An 18,475-nucleotide genomic window follows, 5' to 3' on the forward strand; every position below is an offset into this window, starting at 1 on the left:
AAAATTCACCACATTAGTATCTTATGATTATAATAGTATTCTGAAAATAATGCATCTTATAGCATCCCCTGCTAATGAAGAACTTTATTGACTTTATAATAATATCCTAATTAAATTATTCTTGTCTCAAAATGATTTTCTTTCAAAATTGTATTCCATACTGACCTGATACATTTCCTTTGGTAAAATGATAGGAAGTGTATTCATATGTGATCAATTAATTTTTTAATGATTGGAAATGTATAATTTAATTAACCCCTTGCTAACTTTGGTTTTGTGTGATTTTATGAAGCAAATCAGTACACTTGCTGGAAATCAAACTCCAAGCTACTTTGTTTGGGAAGTCCTTTTCACCATGGCCATTATTGGGCTGGGCCTCTTGCTCTTTGCTCTTCTCATTGGAAATATGCAAAATTTTCTTCAGGCTCTTGGGCGGAGGTACAATTTTTTACTATGGTGATATGATATATGCTTCTTAAATCATTGTGCGTGCAAAAGCCACTTAAAATATTAGGGTTAGGTGTGAAGAGAGAGAAGAATTAAAGGGAAGAAATATTAGAAATTAGGCTTAGAGCTTTATTAGTTAGTCCTTTCACAGTGGCATATATATATATATATATATTCTCCTGATATGACACAATTACAATTATATCCTCAAGTTAATACAATAATCAGAAGCCAATTATAAATAACCACATAATAACACTAACTTTGGACTAAGAGGTGTCTACTTAATTTAAAAAAGAAAAACCTTGTTCCCTCAATTTTCAGTAAGTCTGCTAGTATAACTAATGCTAGAGTTTAGTTGGTACTACTTTAGCCGTTGAAGCAATATCCAAAAATCATGACTTTTGTGCACAAGTTTGGTCATTTTTATGATTATGTTTCTTTCATGATCTACATGGACACCTATCTTTTGGTGTGATGACCTCCATAGGGAGTAATTTTTTTGTCATTTTCCTTCTTTTGCATTATGTAACTGCTACTTTTTCTCTACCCTTCTGGTTCTGAGCATAGTATAAATAAATTTCTTAAATCCATTGGCAAATTATTGTTAGAAACAATTAGTTTTATATTTCTCTAATGTCCTGTCGGTTAGACTATCCATCTCATTGCATCAGGTTCAAAGTGTTGCAAGTAATTAAAATAGCACACAATACACTTTCTCTGTTGCTCAAACAGGAAATTCATTCTTCCATTTGTTTTCAAGTTCGACTCACTTTCACGTAATAAATGAATAATAGCTGTCATTCTGTAAATAAGCCAAGTGTTTCAATTATAGACATCTATGTTTAGTGTCTCATTTATACTTTTCAGTAAGTACAACTGTAAAAATAAAAAATAAAAGTTATTGATTTAATTTCAGAATTTATAAATCTTCCACCAAAGTTTTGAACTTCTTTAACTAGTTTCATATTTTTTTCCTCCTTTTGGGGGTTTTCCCCTAGGAGGTTAGAAATGTCTCTGAGACGTCGTGATGTTGAGCAATGGATGAGCCATCGACGCTTGCCAGAAGAACTAAGAAGGTATGCCATTCTTGTCATTTGTTTACATTCTTGGCATTTTAGAGGGAATGTGGCTTATAGATGTTACTCCAAGTCACCTCAAAAGGAATACTGTAATTGAATTATTTGAGGTTCCTGTTTTCTCATTGTTAAGTTAAATATTTGAGTGCCCTATGACTTGGACTAATTCTGTCACACATATCTTTACAGTCTGGATATCTGGTACCTTAAATTACCTTTCAAATTATTTCATTATAGGTCAGGCTAGAGATTTACATACATATAAGATACAACTACATTTTTTTTACAGAGTAATCTCTCTAGCGGTTTTTCCAAACTCAAATTTTTATCCAAAAAATTTCTCATTCTTTAATCTTGCTTCAAAACCACACATTTTAAGAGAAGACGAGAAATTAATTTAGGTTTAAGATGACTAAGGATGATGTCAGCATAAATTTTACTGACTCCATCCTCCTCTTTCCTGTTGTCCCACTCTTCTCTCCCTTACTTGCATTCTCTCTCTCACAATTTTTTCCCCATTTTCTCCTCTCTATCTGTGCACTCTCTAAAGTATGATCTATCTCAAGAGAGCTTGTAATACATGCTTGGTGCGTGCTAAGAGGGTATTATACATATCATAATAATACTTTTATTGGACCAATTACACCCATCTTTTTTTCCTAAAACCGAAGGAATTTTAGTATTTTTTTTTTAATGCTAAGAAAGTGTTAAAAGGGCCATTTCTTCCCCTTCTCTCTCTCTCTCTCTCTCTCTCTCTCTCTGTTGTAGTACATCCCTGGAAACCAAAAAATAGTGATAGACATTGCAAGATGAGTATCTCAAGTTTACTTAATAGGAACATAAGCAAATAAATTGAAAAAGACACCTAACTTATTTGATTTTTGATCAATAACACCTAACATATTTGATAATTGTTTGCTAAACCTGGTAGACACGGAAAAGAAATCAAGAGGAAAAATTGAAGGAGTAAGGCCATCATTTGTGCAAGCCCAACTCCCATCACAGCCCTTCCATTGGATATTCTTATATTTAGGATTCACTATAGCCAAAGGAAACTAATTTCTTGATAAATTTTTCTAATGTTAGTTGCCTCTCAAACAGCTCAAATCAGTAGACCAAGAAGAACCTATCTACTGATTTAAAATCTGGATAGATTGCATTTGAGGTTGTTGCACACCAGTTCTAGGCAAAAGCATATTTGAACTTTTGATTGCCCAGCATAGCACAATCACTGAAGATGAGATGGTAAAACAATAAATCATGAAGGAGAGAGGGTGAGAATTCAGGCTTTGTATTAGTCGAAAGCAGCCCACTGTTTAAACAGTGAATAATGGTGGTAGGAGCACCTGTGGATGAGAAGCAATTTGGTTTTTGGTAGTGGGTATTAAAAATTTATAATACAAATTAGAAACTACTTAAAAATGCAAGTTATACTTGTTATTGGTTCCCTTCTTTTTTCCCTGAGGTAGATGGATAGGAAGGCTAGATTTTTGTGTGATGGGTGGATAGGTTCAGGCATCAAAAGTATTATTTCCCTAATCTACTTTCCGAGAGTAGGAAAAGGAAATATGATGTGATTTTTTTTTGTCCCTACTCTGTTCATTGTGGGTTTCTCTCTCTCTCTCTCTCTCTCTCTCTCTCTCTCTCCCTAGTTTGGTTACATGGGCACTCAAGTGAATTTTGAACACAACTTCATCTCCACCTTGTTCTTACAAGGGAAGGAAACACTATCTGAGCTAGATTTTATTGGCTTTCTTCCACCCCTCACCCCCCGTGGTGGATAAATAAAATAGTTTTATTTGAAAGAAGAGCTATTTCAAATACTTAATGGGCCCATTTGGATTGAGGGGGGAGGGAGGGGGAGCAAAGGGAAGTCGAGTAAAGTTGGCTGAAAATAGGCTAATTTTGGGCTAACTCTACTCCTTCCTTCCCTCCCCTTCAATCCAAACGGAACATTACTGTTTATTAAACCACTCCTAAGTGTGTGTGTGTGTGTGTGTGTTCATATATTCGAAGCCTTTGCAAATAACATGCACACGATGGATTTCACATTCTCAAATTGCCTTTTGATGCAGGGTTTATTGGTAATCTGACCCATGTAATTGGCTTATCTTGTAGGCAAGTACGGCAAGCTGAACGGTATAATTGGGCTGCTACTAGAGGAGTAAATGAAGAAATACTTTTGGAGAATTTGCCTGAAGACCTACAGAGAGATATAAGACGCCATCTCTGCAAATTTGTAAAGAAAGTAAGCATCAATATGTCCGAACTTCATAACATGACTAGTTTCTTGAATGAATATTGCATGTTTATTAATTACACTAAGAATTAATCTTGTAGTCAGATCCTTAATCCTATGTTTGGATGGGAGGGGAAAGATGGCCTTACATGTTAAGCAGATTTCCTTGGAGAACCTTAAGAAAATTTTATTATTATATTCTTTATGAGGACGAAAAAAATCAAAAGACCCTGCAAAAAATAACAAAACCCTTATCTCAAAATCTCCCCAGAGCATCAAAATCCTCAATCACCACAGGACAGCCAAACCCATTTCCCTAACCTTACTACTAGAAAGCCTTTGAACGTATTATCAGACCTTGTCACAGATCCCAAAGCAATGGAACCCTAACCCATGCCACCAATAGATTGCATAATGTTCAACCTGATCTCCAAGCTATACCAGTTAATTTTCCCACCCCATGACTTTGATCATCTTGAACAACAAACTAAACATGTTTGAAAGATCAAAAATCCATCCAGAAATATCCAAATGGCTGATCCATGCAGCAAAATGCACTAAAACTGATTGGTTGATAATGCTAGAACACAACTGAGGCCCTGCAAAAAATTCTTTACAATCAGAATCAAATTTCCTTTGCAGTCTCTCAAAAGTTTCAAGCCTTGATAGGTTCATTGGAGAACTACAATAGTAAATCCAAATGATCAATGGGGAATTGGGAATGATTGCAATTATATTCAAAGATGTCTTTCTAATCTCCCAGCTTATTAGACAAAAAGGATAAATAAAAGCACATACAGTCCCAGTTAAAGTACCTAGAAGCTGTTGAATTTTAGAGAAAAATTGTGTGTTAAGTTAATATGATTAACCCTAACACCGGTTTCTACTTATCAAAAAAAACCGAACACCGGTTTCTTACAGTTGGAAAATAATATGCATATTAAAAATATACACTCAGAAGGGTTAATATAAAAAATTTAAATAATTATGTCCATCTAATTTGACTGTGGTAATATGAAGAGTGGGGTTATCCGTGGCATGTTTCTCTAGAATAGTCATCAGATGAACAATATAAAATGCTAAATAGTCAAAGGAAAACTACTTACTAACTAATATACTCCTGGCAGAAATAAAAAAAAATAGCTGGTGGCACTAATTAAATGCATATAAGCCAATACAACAGGAACACATGGGCTGGAGCTCCATTAGTTTGAAAGGAGTTTTGAAGGTATCTCTTCAAATCATCAATACCCTTCTTATCATCACCAGTGATTGGCTATGTCGCAAACCAAACTTTAACACTGCTTCACTGAATTTACTAAACCAAGCTCAGAGAGTTTGTTTAAGACCATATGCAACCTACACACCTTTACAGACTCCTCCCTGAGCAACAAACCCAGTCGTTGCTCCATTTACGGCTTTTACTTGAAATCTCTATTCAAGAAGGCATTTTTAACGTCTAACTGAAATATTGGTCAACTCAGATTAGCAGTTAAGGAGATCAAAATCTTGATAGAAGAAATTTTAGCAACATGCAAGAATGTCTTTGCATAATCAACGTAATATGTCTAGGTATACCCTTTGGCAACCAAGCAAGTCTTCAAATGCTCAATAGAGCCATCAAGCAAGTACTTCACAGCACCCAACGACAACCAACAATAGTTTCCCTAGAGGATGAGTAACTAAAGACCAAGTAACATTTTGAGACAGTGCAGACATTTCTGCTTCTATAGCAGACGTGTAACCAGGGATGGACATAGCCTCCTGGACAGACTTAAGAACAACAATAGAATTCAAGGATGAGGCAAAAGCATAGAGAGATAAAGACAGATGGACATAAAAGACAAATTGAGAGATAGGATGAGAGGTACAAGTACGCTTACCTTTGCGTAGAGCAATTGGAAGAGTTGGGGGTCAAGAGGTGGATCACTAGGCAAGGAAGAAGTCTCAATGGGAGGTTTCTACCAACATTTGGAGTGGTTTATGAGGAGGAGATTCAGGAGGAGATAGAGGAAGACAAGAGTACTATCACCTCCAACCAAAGGAAAAATAGGATTGGGACTCATCCAAGGTGACATTTGCACTAAAACAACGACAAAGAGAAGGTTAGTATCAATATCCCTTCTGAGTGTGAGAATACCCAAGAAAAACACATTTAGTGTATCCAGGATTAAGTTAAATACTCCTTGGACCTAAGATATGAACATAGAACACATAACCAAAGATCTTAGGCAGTAGATGAAACAAATGTGCATTAGGAGATAGCATAGTATAAGGGCTTTGACCACATAGAACAGTGGATGGCATGCGATTAATCAAGTGACCAATAGTCAAAATAGCATCATCCCAGTATGATTGAGGAACACACATGAAACAATAGGGCATGAACAACCTCTAACAAATAACATCATTTTGTTGTGGAGTATGGGGGCATAAAGATTGGTGAATTATACCATGATCATGAAAAAATTGAGACAGAGATGTATGAAAATATTCATGAGCATTATCAAATCGAAAAACATGAAGTGTAGCAATAAATTGAGTCTTTATTTTCATAAAAAAATTATTTGAAAATTGAGTACAATTTAGACTTTTCTTTCTTAAGATAAAGATAGGTGACTCTAGTATAATCATTAACAAAAGGGTTTCTTTCATGTGAGAGGAGAAAGCATTTTTCTCTTTAAATTGTTAACACCAAAGTAAAGTTTCTTGGCCTATTCCTAAACAAGTTTAGCAGTTGGTAAGAAAACCAAACCGCAACTGATCTTATACTCAATGCTCTTCTACAAGAAGCTCCTAATTTGTGCATCTTCAACTCGAATCAACATATTTTGAGTTCTTAGATGCAGGGGTCAACTATCACATAATCAAATTTCTTTCTATCAAGAAGAAACACTTCAACTACCTAGAATCATTGAGCATAATTATTTACTTCCATTAAGACGAATGGAAGTTATAGATAACATGTTTGGAGACAATAAATAATTAGTGGGTTGAACACTATTTTTGAACTCCATAGCAGCAATCTCATGCTTCAACAAACTCACAATAAACCAATAAACTAGTGGACTGTGGAAAGAAACTCCAATATTGAGTCAACTAACTACAACTAAACAAATTCAACACCAAAAAATCCCAGTAATAAACAAGTCCAACAACCATTCACCATAGCCACTCCAAAAATCCAAAAAAGAATACCTTAGCAACATAAATAACACCAGGATCCAAGAAAAAACATGACCAAGTCAACAAAAAGGGCATAGTGGTTAGAGCTACGGTTGGTGGCTAAAAAGGGTGTCTGTGGGTCGCTAGTGAAAGCCGACTAGAACTACAATGGAATCGTGGTTAGGCAACGACTGAACAATGTCGTGAGACCCACGAAGCAGTCGTTGGAGCTAGTCGACACCTCCAGCTCAGCGAACCTAGGTTCGTTGTGGTTGTCAGAGTTGGAATGAGGGATTGGTGATAAAGGACAACGACAAATGTGATCTCCAGTGATGGGAAGTTGATGGGTTATGGTTGTGGGGTTAACGGCAAAGGGTGGCCAGGTTTCTTACTGTTTTGCCCTAGCTTTATACCCATTTTACAGTTTTCAATTGTAACCCCGCTCGTAATTAGTTTTTCCTAAAATTATTAAATTGCATTGAGCTCTGTTCCATTCTCTTCTTGATCATGTGTCCTCCCTCAATTCTTACCTCTATTCCAGACATTAATGCCTTAAGACAATCTCACCAATGATATTCGCAGATCAGTGTGTAAAGCAAAGTTTTGAATACTATTTTCGGTGGCTGTTTCAGATTGGATTGAGATCAATTATTTCGGTATTTGCGTGTGCTTGTGTGTTTGTGTGTGTATAATTATAAAAACTCCTCATAAAATAAATATAAGACCTATATGGTTCATGGCATCTCATTACTCAATATAAAAGGTTTATAACATGAAAAGGTCATTTATAATAACCAAGGAAGCATGGGTGTGCCATTTTGGTCAGCGCACCCATGTCGGACTCGGCGGGATGCGCTGTGCTACCTGGACGCAGCTGCACACGCGTCCCCTGATGATTTTTTTTTTCCGACATGGTCCAATTCGGTCCGAAATAGGAGCTGATATGGGCCGAAATACTTATTAAAATAAATTTAATTTGATATATTGGCTGAAATATAGATTTATAATTATTATAGATTTATCATTTAATAGTTATATATTCACTTTATTATCCATTATTGCTCTTAAATTGATATATATTTAACATTATTTGAAAAAAAAAATGCTTAATAATATATACAAAATAAAAATAAAAATATATTTTATAATTAATTAAATAAACGTATTCCGCCGTACCCATGTCCTACTTTTTCAAAAATTACCATGACACCACACCCGCACTCGAACTCAAATCCGCATCCTTGATTCCTAGATAACAACCAAATCATTTTTTGTACCCATAGTAGAATTATTCTAAAAAGAGAAATAATAAATAATAATAAATTAAGCAATTAAAGATAGAAATGTACCTGACGTCTGATTTGGGGAGGAAAATTACCAATATGCACAATTTTTTCTTTAAAAAAAAAATCACAACTTAGTCCAAATTCTACTCTGGGTTAAATGGAGTTTCGCTCAAAACAACCTAAGTTCCCAAAACACCCCAACACGATTCGGTATTTGAGCTAATACAGAGCCTATGTTTTGTATACCAGTTTATGCACCAGTACATTAAATACTGGTCGGTAGGGGTGACAATTCGTGTTCATGGTTCATGTTGTGTCAAACCATAAGTATTCGGCTATATGGGTTGACCCGAACCCGACTTGTTTAGTAAATGTGTCAGGAATCATCAACCTGAACACGACTTGTTTATTAAACATGTCGACCTAACCCAACACATTTAACTCGTTTTATTAATAAGTCATGTAAAAGTCAATACAAATGACCCGTTTAATAATCTATTTGATTAATAGGTCATACCTAACCTATATAATTTTTATCAATTCCCATATGTCTAAAATTGAAATACACTTACAACTATAAATATAGTAATAAAAATATAAAAACAACTATAAATTAAGTGATAATATCAAAATAACTAATAACTTTATAAGCTAAACAGGTCAGGCGAGTTCGCATGTTGAACACAAATACAACCTGTGTATTAAACGGGTTAGCCGTGTCAACCCGAATATGACCCGAACCCGTTTAGCCTCAATCCATTACCTGTTTATAAACGGGTTAGTCGTGTCAGGTTCGCAAGGTGTGTTAGATTTTGCTACCCCTACCGGTTGGTATGGCATCTTTTGCCATTTGGCCTGATTTTGCTAACATTTTCGTTATGTAGTAGAAAAACCAAACAATTTCGTCAATTGGCACGTTAATTGGCATCTCAAGTCTTAGATACTCGAGTTCACTTAAGGAACTCGAGTCTCTAAAACTTGAGTTCTAAGAGGCACAGCTGATCTGGCACATCTAATGTGTAAATAAAATAATAAAAAATGTCACATGAAACTCCCTTTTAGAGGCTTTGTATCTTATTTTGAACGGGCCTGCTCTACCAACATCATAGAAAAATTCAAATGTTGTCAATTCTAGGAATAGCTTGCTCCACATCATCAATCAAAACTTCTCTCTTATTGGAATCTTATCATATGATAAACTACAATTGATGTAAACTTCACCTGGTTCTTACCAAAAAATTTAAATGCTCATAGTCAAAACCAAATCTCCATCAAACTGCACATCAAGGGTCATCTAAACTTTAACAACTGAGTCATGCTTGTCATGATATGCTATATTTTCAGAGATTTACTGACAATGAGACCATCTTTTCTAGAAAGTCCAAAACTTTTCATGGTTTCCTTTTTTGTTCAATTCATAGATTATGGTTTTCCTTTTTTGTGTTCCTTTTCTCTCAAATTGTCAGTTTTCAAGATGAATTATCACTGGTCAGTCCAAGTGATCACAGTAAAAAAAATATTAGGATCATTTTGTTTATATGCTTCTTGCTGCATACCTGTTGTGCGACCATTAGTAGAAATTTCTCTGGGATTGAATTATATGGCTCTACTAACCAATTCTCCCCTTTTACTTAACTTGTTATTCTGAAAGTGAATCTGCCCTCATCCTTTCTACTCAATCCAGGAAAGAATTTTCTTGCATGTTCAAGCTTCAGTAAGTTAGAAGCTTTAAAAAGAGGAAAGCCTAAAAATCACGTTGAGATTCAGTGAAATCCTCACTTTTGTCCTTGTAATTTTAAGCCATAAATTTTTGGCCTTATTAGAATTATCATATGAACAGAAGTAAAATAACCATAATCCTAAAGAGAAGTGACCAACGGTCTATTAACATGAGAAGGGTCAAGTGGGTCTCTCATGCCACACACTCTAGACAAAAGTCAAGAGTGGTCTCTCAAACCACACCTTCTTTCTCCAAACTTGGTTAAAAAGACCTTAATCAAACTCTGACAAAATATTGTTATTGAAATAAACCTCTCTATCATCATATTGCCATCATTGAAATGGAGAGTTAAGAGGAGGCTTCATCTAAAGGACACTAAAATTGAAAAAAACAGTAAGTGAAGCCTAGCTTAGATGTGTGGATTTTTGGGGCTTTTGGTGTTTCTTATATATGTACCCTAATTTTGATGGGGGAAAAAATGGTGAAAAGGAATGTTATAGATTGCTAAGTTGCTTAGAGAAAAGAAAGAATGAACTAGCTGTTCAAGAGACACACTCTTGGAATAATACCGCATAGGTAGATTTCTTGGATTCAAATTTAACTAGTTACAATGAGGACAGCCTTGTTTATTTATAGATACATAGTGAAGCTGCTGATTGGCTAGAAAGTTAGTTACAAAAACCTATCATGTGGCTGCCATTTGATTGGCCAAAGCCTAACAAACATCTCCAACTAACTAATAGGCTATTGCACTTATCACTAACAATCTATCAACTAACTAGCTTTCTGTTACAAGTAAAAGGATCTACTTATCATACAACATAAGCACTAGTAAACAACTAGCTTTAAAAATGAACTGCATTAGGAATGTCCCTCTTTGGAACACACTTGTCCTCAAGTGTGGCTAGTTGTAAGATGATCTGGTGCATGACAGGGCAGCAAGTGATGCACATTGAAACTGTTGGGGATATGCATATGATCTGGTAGTTCCATTGATCTGCATTCTCATTAGTTGCTGCATTAAGCTACTGCATCATGCTAGAGATTAAGGTCTGTTGTTGCTTTGTGTCAATGCAAGTGTAAGCAGCCATGTAAATGCTCTTGCATCCAACCTTCTTTATTTTGACCATTGGTTTGGGACTAGCTTTCCCCTTCTTTGGCTGCAATGTGTAACTATCTCCTTTCTTGTAAAAGCTGGATGTGTTGCTCCTTCCACCCGAAATGGTTTGATATGGACATAATCTTTCGCACCCAAGTAAGAGATTGCAAACTTCCATGGTTGTCACATCACAAAGAACATAATCTTGAAAGTCATTAAGAACACTAAGCACTTTCTAGAATCTCTAACTTCACCTCCTTTCTTGAAGCAAGATAACTTTTGTGGTTGGGGCTAGTATTGATTCCTCAATTCAAGATTTTTAAAAACTTATTGTGACACCATATTCTCATAACTACTTGTTCTAAGCCACTTGTCATCCTCCATTTCTTTCTTTGGAACTTGCAAGACGTTTGTTACTAATGACAAATCCTCTTCTTTCTCTATATGAGCATCTACTTCTTCCATGTATTGATCATATGCAGGTTCTTGAATGCACTCCCCTTCTCTATTGTCTTCAATTATTACTACACTATCACACATTTCTTCTTCTTCTTCTTCATATATTGGAATTCTTCATCTTTCTGGTCTTCACAACCTTCAATCATCAAAGCTTTTCCCTTGCTTGAGCATTAACTCCCCTTTACTTGCAATCTGTGGCCTTGTGCCCAGCTTCTCCATACTTGTAACACTTAAATGTAAGCTTTGTGCTACTTTAGGGACTGGTTTGACTGTACCAGAAGTTGAAGGCAAGCCTGCACTGTCAATCTTGAAAGGCTGTGCATTTTTAGTAGTTGGCCTTCCTTGAGTGCTGACTTGTGTACTTTTGCTACTACCATAAGCATGGAGCTGCAAAAAAGCTTTTCTTGCAAGTTGCTTCTCAAACATCAAAGCTCTATTGTAAGCTTCGGAAACATACCACAGTTGGTGTAATGATAAGGCATCTTGAATTGATGGTTTAAGACCACTCAAGAACCTTGCAATCATCTGCTCTTCACTCTCATTCAGGTTTAATTGATCTACCAGTTGATAAAATGCCTCTGTATACTCTTCCACACTGCCATGTTACTTCAAATTATGCAGTTATTTGTACAAGGATTGCATATAATTGAAAGGCAGAAACTAGTTTCTCATTTTTAGCTTAATCTTGCACCAATCTTGGATCTTTCTTTTACCCCTCCTAACTCTTTGAACTTGGAGCTGTTCCCACCAGGCTAAACCTCTCCCTCTCAACTTGATAGAGATCAATTTCACCATCTTGGAATCTGGTACCTCATGGAAATCAAAGATTCTTTCCACTTGGTTAAGCCAATCCATGAATTCTTCATAATTCAAGCTACCGTAGAACTTAGGTAACTCAATCTTGAAATTTGATTCTCATTTTGGTTCTCCCCTTGGAGGACTAGGCACTTGCCTTGGAACACCTCCTCTAGGCTGACCAATTGGGTTACTAAAGTTGTTGTGACTGTCAGTTTCAGCATCTTCAGCAGGTTCATCATCATTTCTAGGATGATAACGCTGGTTTCTTCTCATTTCCTCAGTCAAGGCAGCAAGCTGCCCCCTTAGCAGCTCCACAGTTTGCTTCAATGTCACCTGGGGTTCTCCTTCTTGGTGTGGTTGCAGCTGCTGCCTGGGATGAACCTGCACCTCAGATTCATGTGCTGCAGAACCCTTCTTGTTCCTTCTATTGTAACATATTGTTGTCATCTTCACAAATTCTTAGGCTCACTAGTACAGGATAAGAAAAATGAAATCAAGATAGGATCTTGATAAGTTCTTGATGACAGAAAATGAAGAAACAAATTGCAAACCAACTTGAATCTTAAGGATCTCAAGCTCTGATACCAAATTATGATGGGGAAAATGGTGAAAAGGAAAGATTTTTAGATAGCTAATTTGCTTAAAGAAAAGAAAAAATGAACTAGCTCTTCAAGAGACACTCTTGGAATAATAACTCATAGGTAGATTTCTTGGATTCAAATTCAACTAATTACAATGAGGATAGCCTTGTTTATTTATAGATACATAGGGAAGCTGCTGATTGGCTAGAAAGTTAGTTACAAGAACCTACCATGTGGCTGTCATGTGATTTGCCAAAGCCTAACAAACATATCTAACTAACTAATAGGTTGTTTCACTTATCACTAACATTTGATCAACTAACTAACTTTCTGTTACAAGTGAAAGGATCTACTTATTATACAACATAAGCTCTAGTTAACAACTAGCTTTAAAAATGAACTGCATCAGATTTGCCATATTTAATTTTTTAATTTCCAGTTCCTTTTTGGTTTAGTTGGTTATCACACTATGTTTGGTTGGGGTGAAAAGTGAAAGGATGTGAAATGGGGGAAAGATAAGGGAGAGGAAAATGTGATTTTCCATTGTTTGTTTGGAGTCAAAAGGGAGAGGAAAGAAATGGGTTGACAAAATTCTCCGCCCAAGCCCACTATTTTTTTCTTCTCCAAAACTACCACTTTTTCATTGTTCCACTTTTAATAATAAGGGTATAATAATAATTTACTCTTTATCCTTTTACTTTTCCATTCTCTCTACCAAACACATATGATGGAAAATACACTTTTTCTATCCTCCAACCTAACAGGGCCTTAGGGTTTCATGTCTTGAGTTTGTTTTTTTTTTTTTTTTTTTTTTTTTTCTTTTTCTTTTTCTTTTTCTTTTTCTTTTTTTCTTGATTTTCTGCATAGAGAAAATCTGTCTCCCTAGACTAACATGCTTAAGTTGAGCCCATCAAACTACTACATGCTTAAGTTTGATATATTCATAAACTTTCGAGGATTTGAAAATATACTGCAGGTTCGGATATTTGCCCTGATGGATGATCCTGTCTTAGATGCCATTTGTGAGAGACTAAGGCAAAAGATATACATTAAAGGAAGCAAAATTTTATATCATGGTGGTCTGGTTGAGAAGATGGTTTTCATTGTACGTGGAAAAGCAGAGAGCAAAGGAGAAGATGGCATTGTAGTTCCCTTATCTGAAGGGGATGTTTGTGGTGAGGAACTTCTAACATGGTGTCTTGAGCATTCCTCAGTAAGCAAAGGTATATAGTTAATCATTAATAAACTTTATAATTTTCAAATACTACCTAGTGGGCGTGAAATAGCCAGAATTTTGGCTTTACTTTATGATTCCTGCATTTAAAAGGCAGCAGCATATTTTATTGTTAGATTCATTAATCAACCATTTCCTAATATCAGACTTTTGTAACAAAAGTAATTTATAATAGTATCAGAGCAGGAGGTCTTGGGTTCAAAACCTTTCTCCACCTTACCTTCCATTTAAAAATTTTCAACATGTTGGGCCTCCTTAATAAGGGAAATTTAGGCCCATGTGTGAAGGAGTGTGTTAGATTAATTGATTAAATTCTCCATTTATCAACATAGTTTCTATTGCAGATGGAAGAAAAATAAGGATTTGGGGGCAGAGATTGCTTAGCAACAGGACAGTAACATGCTTAACAAATGTAGAAGCATTTTCACTCCGAGCTGCAGACATTGAGGAAGTCACTAGTCTTTTTGCAAGATTCTTGCGGAAACCACGTGTTCAAGGGGCCATAAGGTTTTTGCTTTCAATTTTTATCGGAAAGCTTGATTCAGAAGCGTGCTTTGATAAATAAAGCTTCACAGGCAAAATTTGCTGAATAACACATTTGAAGGAAAATTTTAGGTGGATAGCATGGTGCAAAGTTATTTAGTTATGTAGACTCTTTCTGGAACTCAGGTTTGTTAAACTTGAGTTCCAACTCAAAATCGAGTTTATCAAACTCGAGATTTAATTAGTTTAAGTTGCATGGCCGTCTGACATTGTATAACAAATTGGAACTCGAGTTTGCTAAACTTGATTTTGGATTGGAATTCAAGTTTGACAAACTCAAGTTCCAAAAACAATTTACATAACTAAATAACTTTAGTCACATGCTATTTTCCTAAAAAAAATTAAAAAAAAATACTATTCAGCAAATTTTGCCTAGTTTCACATATATTACAAAGCTGCAGTCTTGCCAAACCGAGTCTAACTAATTCACTTTTTTTTTTTTTGGCGACATGATTTCTTAGGTAGGACTTATTTTTCTAGGATGAATAACAACACATGTTGTAAAAGCAAGTGATTTTCTTAGTTATGATGATTAGAAAGTGCATTTCAAATGCCTCATATAATAATGTGAAATTTGCTTTATTGCAGGTATGAATCACCCTATTGGAGATCCCTTGCAGCAAGCCGAATTCAGGTAGCATGGAGATACAGAAAGAAACGTCTAAATCGTGCAGATACCTCTCAATCTAGTAATTTGTCAAGATAGTGATTCCAACTATTGTATCAAGTATACTTTAGCATACTTTCAACAAAAAGCTAGATAAGCTATTCCTAAATGGACACTAGAGAATTCAATTTTTTTTCTTGAAACTGATAAGCCTTAGGGTCTATTTGGTTGGGAGAATAGAAAAGTAAAAGACTAGAAAATGAAGAGGTGGTGGAAAAGTGGGAGAATAGAAAAGATTTTAATATCTCTCATTTGTGTTTGATTGGAGGGGTGAAAAAGTTAAGGGACGAAAAACTTTTTTATTTAAAGAAAGATGAGAGGATAAAATGTGTAGTTTGTATAAATTTACTCTTAATGTCCATATTATATAGTATATAAGAAATAATTTATTTTATAGAAGTCTTTTTTTTTTTTGGAGAAAATATATTTGAACTAATTTGACAAATTATAAAAATGATTAATTAAATTGGTTAAAATAATATATTAAAAAAGAAGAAAAATCCCAGATTTAAAGAAAAATTCAAATAATGATATATTAAAAAATATCCAGTAGAAAGTTCAATTGAGATATCAATGGGCAATGTACAGCTTGAAACAAAAAAAAAAAAACAAAAAAAAAAAAAAGCCACCAAATGCGTTGCAGCGTTGGTAGGTCCTGCTGGTACGTTAATACTGGACAAGAAGGAAAAATAAATAAAGAAGAAAAGTGTAAACGTGACAAACAAGGCCATAACGTTACCATGAAACAAAATAGACTTCTCCTCTTCAATCCTCTTTGGAGACTTTTCATCTTCAATCCTCTTTCCTCCAAAGGTAAATTTTTTTGCCTTCATGCTGCGGTAAACAGCCCAGAGTAGCTATTTACTATAGCTCAAAGTATTCACATTGGTGAAATCATAAATTTAGCTTCACAAAAAATTACCTTATTTATTTTATCTCTTCACTTTACAAAACACTCAATATTGTCGGTCTTATTTTAATTTTCATCATAATAAAATAATATAAACAACACAATAAAATACTATATCTACTACAATAAAATAACACAAGATTGCAAAAGAAGTTGCTCAAGAAAAACTACATCTACTAGGTCTTGATACTTATCTATTTATCGAGATTTAATGAACATTAATACCTAGCTTGACACCTCTTTATCTATTAAGGCTCGGAAAAATTTAATAGCAAGTTATGTTTTTGACCCATGATGACTTGACTTTTAGAAACTCGTGTACCAAGGTTCCAAAACTTATAAAAACCATATTTTACAGTCATCATTAGAGAGGCATAGAGTTACATGCATAATAGGAGTTGCTATGATGTTTGTGCACCTAGGGTTTTGTTCAATGTTACTTTTGGTTTATTCAAGCGTGGATTGAAAAACTCTACAAAATTACAACAATAAAAATAAAAGTTTGTTGTAGAGTCAATCATGGATAGAGAGATTCGTGCAAAGGAGAAATCTTTTACAATATCTATCCAATTAGGTATATGGAGCTGAGATTGGTATAGCTTAGTAGGTTCTACTATAGGTAGGCACCTCGGGATAAGTATGTAGGGTAAGATTTTTTGTACTCGTAATTTTTTTTTTTTTTTGTTAATGGATTCTTTGGGATTAGTGACCTAAAATTGACCTGGTAGGGTTTTGCCTACGAGAGTTTTCCACCTCACATAATTTAGCTTGGTGATTTGATTGTGCCTTAATCTTACATGCATGTAGGTTGACTAATTAATCAACTTGGGTTATTCAAAAATTAATTGAGATCAATCTAAAACCCAACAAGTTTATAAAATATTTTTATAAACTTTTTAGGGAAAAAGAAAAAGAAAATAGATTATTTGACCTTTTTTGTATTGCCCAATATTAAGACTTTCTTAAAAGAGAAATGTTAGACTTTATTAAAAGAGAAATGTTATGTCTACATCATTTTCACAACAAATCATAAGTAACAGGTTGTTATTAGTGGGCAAAAAAGTAATTTTAGTGGTAAGTTTAATTTAGAACCAATAATAACTTATCACCTATGATTTGTTATGAAAGTATTGTGAAAATGTTATTGACATAGCTTTTTTCTTCCTAAAATGATAAAATTAACAAATGTCTTGAGGGCACCATTAACTGGACCCTATAGTCTATATACAGGTGGGTCGGATTGGATCGGACAACCCAGCCCGTCACTTGAATGGGTGAAAAAGGTTCCTGAATAGTCAATATATACACACAAAGCTGAAAACATTAAAGATAAATTAGCCTCATTACCCTCGCTTTGCACATGCAATGAGGCTTTTTTGTAGCAAAATAAAAAAATTAAAAAAAAAACTGTATTTTTATTATATATGTATAATTTTTATTTTAAGAATTTAATTTATAAGTGAATAAAGCAATTTGAAATTCAACAAACGAGTGACCCTATTTTTTAGACAATATTTCAATAGGAGTTAAAGTTGTATTTTTACTGAATTGTCATTTAGTTTTGTTTTTACTTAAAGATAGGGGTGTAAGGATATTTTTGAACAAAACAAATGAGGATCTCAAATAGGAGAAGCTCTTTAAATAGTAGTATAGATATACTACACATTAGAATAACATAAAAAACTACAACAATATAAATAAATACAAAACAGACATCCCACCACCACCCTAGTCAATCACCACTTTACACAACCCGCCACCACCACCACTACCCACAGCCTACTCCTACCGCCACCACAACTACCAAAATCAGCCCACAACTACCCAAGAAAATTAACCCACAACCACAAAAATAAAACTCATGGCCACAACCACAATCACAACAAGACAACCTAACTCTGATTAAAAAAAAAAAAAAAAAAACCCAACAACAACAACCACCACCACCACCACCAAGTTTAGGTCTTTGGAAAGAAATTCCAGGCTTCAGTTGGCGGTGGCTTGGCAGTTCGCTTCAGTGAAGTGGTAGCGAGAGGAGGAAGAGAGGGAAAGGGCTTGAATTGGTGAAGAAGAAAGGAAAAAAAAAAAGAAAAAAGTGAGAAGTGATTTGTGATACGGTGAAGAAGAAAGAAAAAAGAAAGAGGAGGAAGTGAGGGAGATGGCTTGAATCAGTGAAAAAAACAAAAAAGAAAAAAAAATAGAGAAAAAGAGAAGATTCTATGATACGTTGAAGAAAAGGTAAAGAAGA

General features: G+C 34.8%; 1 protein-coding gene across 2 annotated transcripts in view; it reads left to right on the plus strand.

The window, feature by feature from the left end:
- The window catches only part of LOC142631761 (putative cyclic nucleotide-gated ion channel 20, chloroplastic), a 40,164-nt gene extending 24,511 nt beyond the window's left edge, over positions 1–15,653 (plus strand). For both annotated transcript variants that reach the window (XM_075806069.1, XM_075806070.1), the window contains 6 exons: positions 293–438; positions 1,449–1,526; positions 3,645–3,774; positions 13,850–14,096; positions 14,452–14,614; positions 15,239–15,653. In XM_075806069.1, coding sequence (XP_075662184.1) covers positions 293–438; positions 1,449–1,526; positions 3,645–3,774; positions 13,850–14,096; positions 14,452–14,614; positions 15,239–15,356 — 882 coding nt within the window. In that variant the 3' untranslated portion in view covers positions 15,357–15,653. The remainder of the gene's footprint in view (positions 1–292; positions 439–1,448; positions 1,527–3,644; positions 3,775–13,849; positions 14,097–14,451; positions 14,615–15,238) is intronic.
- Positions 15,654–18,475: the final 2,822 nt, after the last annotated feature.

The sequence above is a fragment of the Castanea sativa genome, chromosome 4, assembly GCF_040712315.1.
Source record: "Castanea sativa cultivar Marrone di Chiusa Pesio chromosome 4, ASM4071231v1".
Taxonomy (NCBI): Eukaryota; Viridiplantae; Streptophyta; class Magnoliopsida; order Fagales; family Fagaceae; genus Castanea; species Castanea sativa.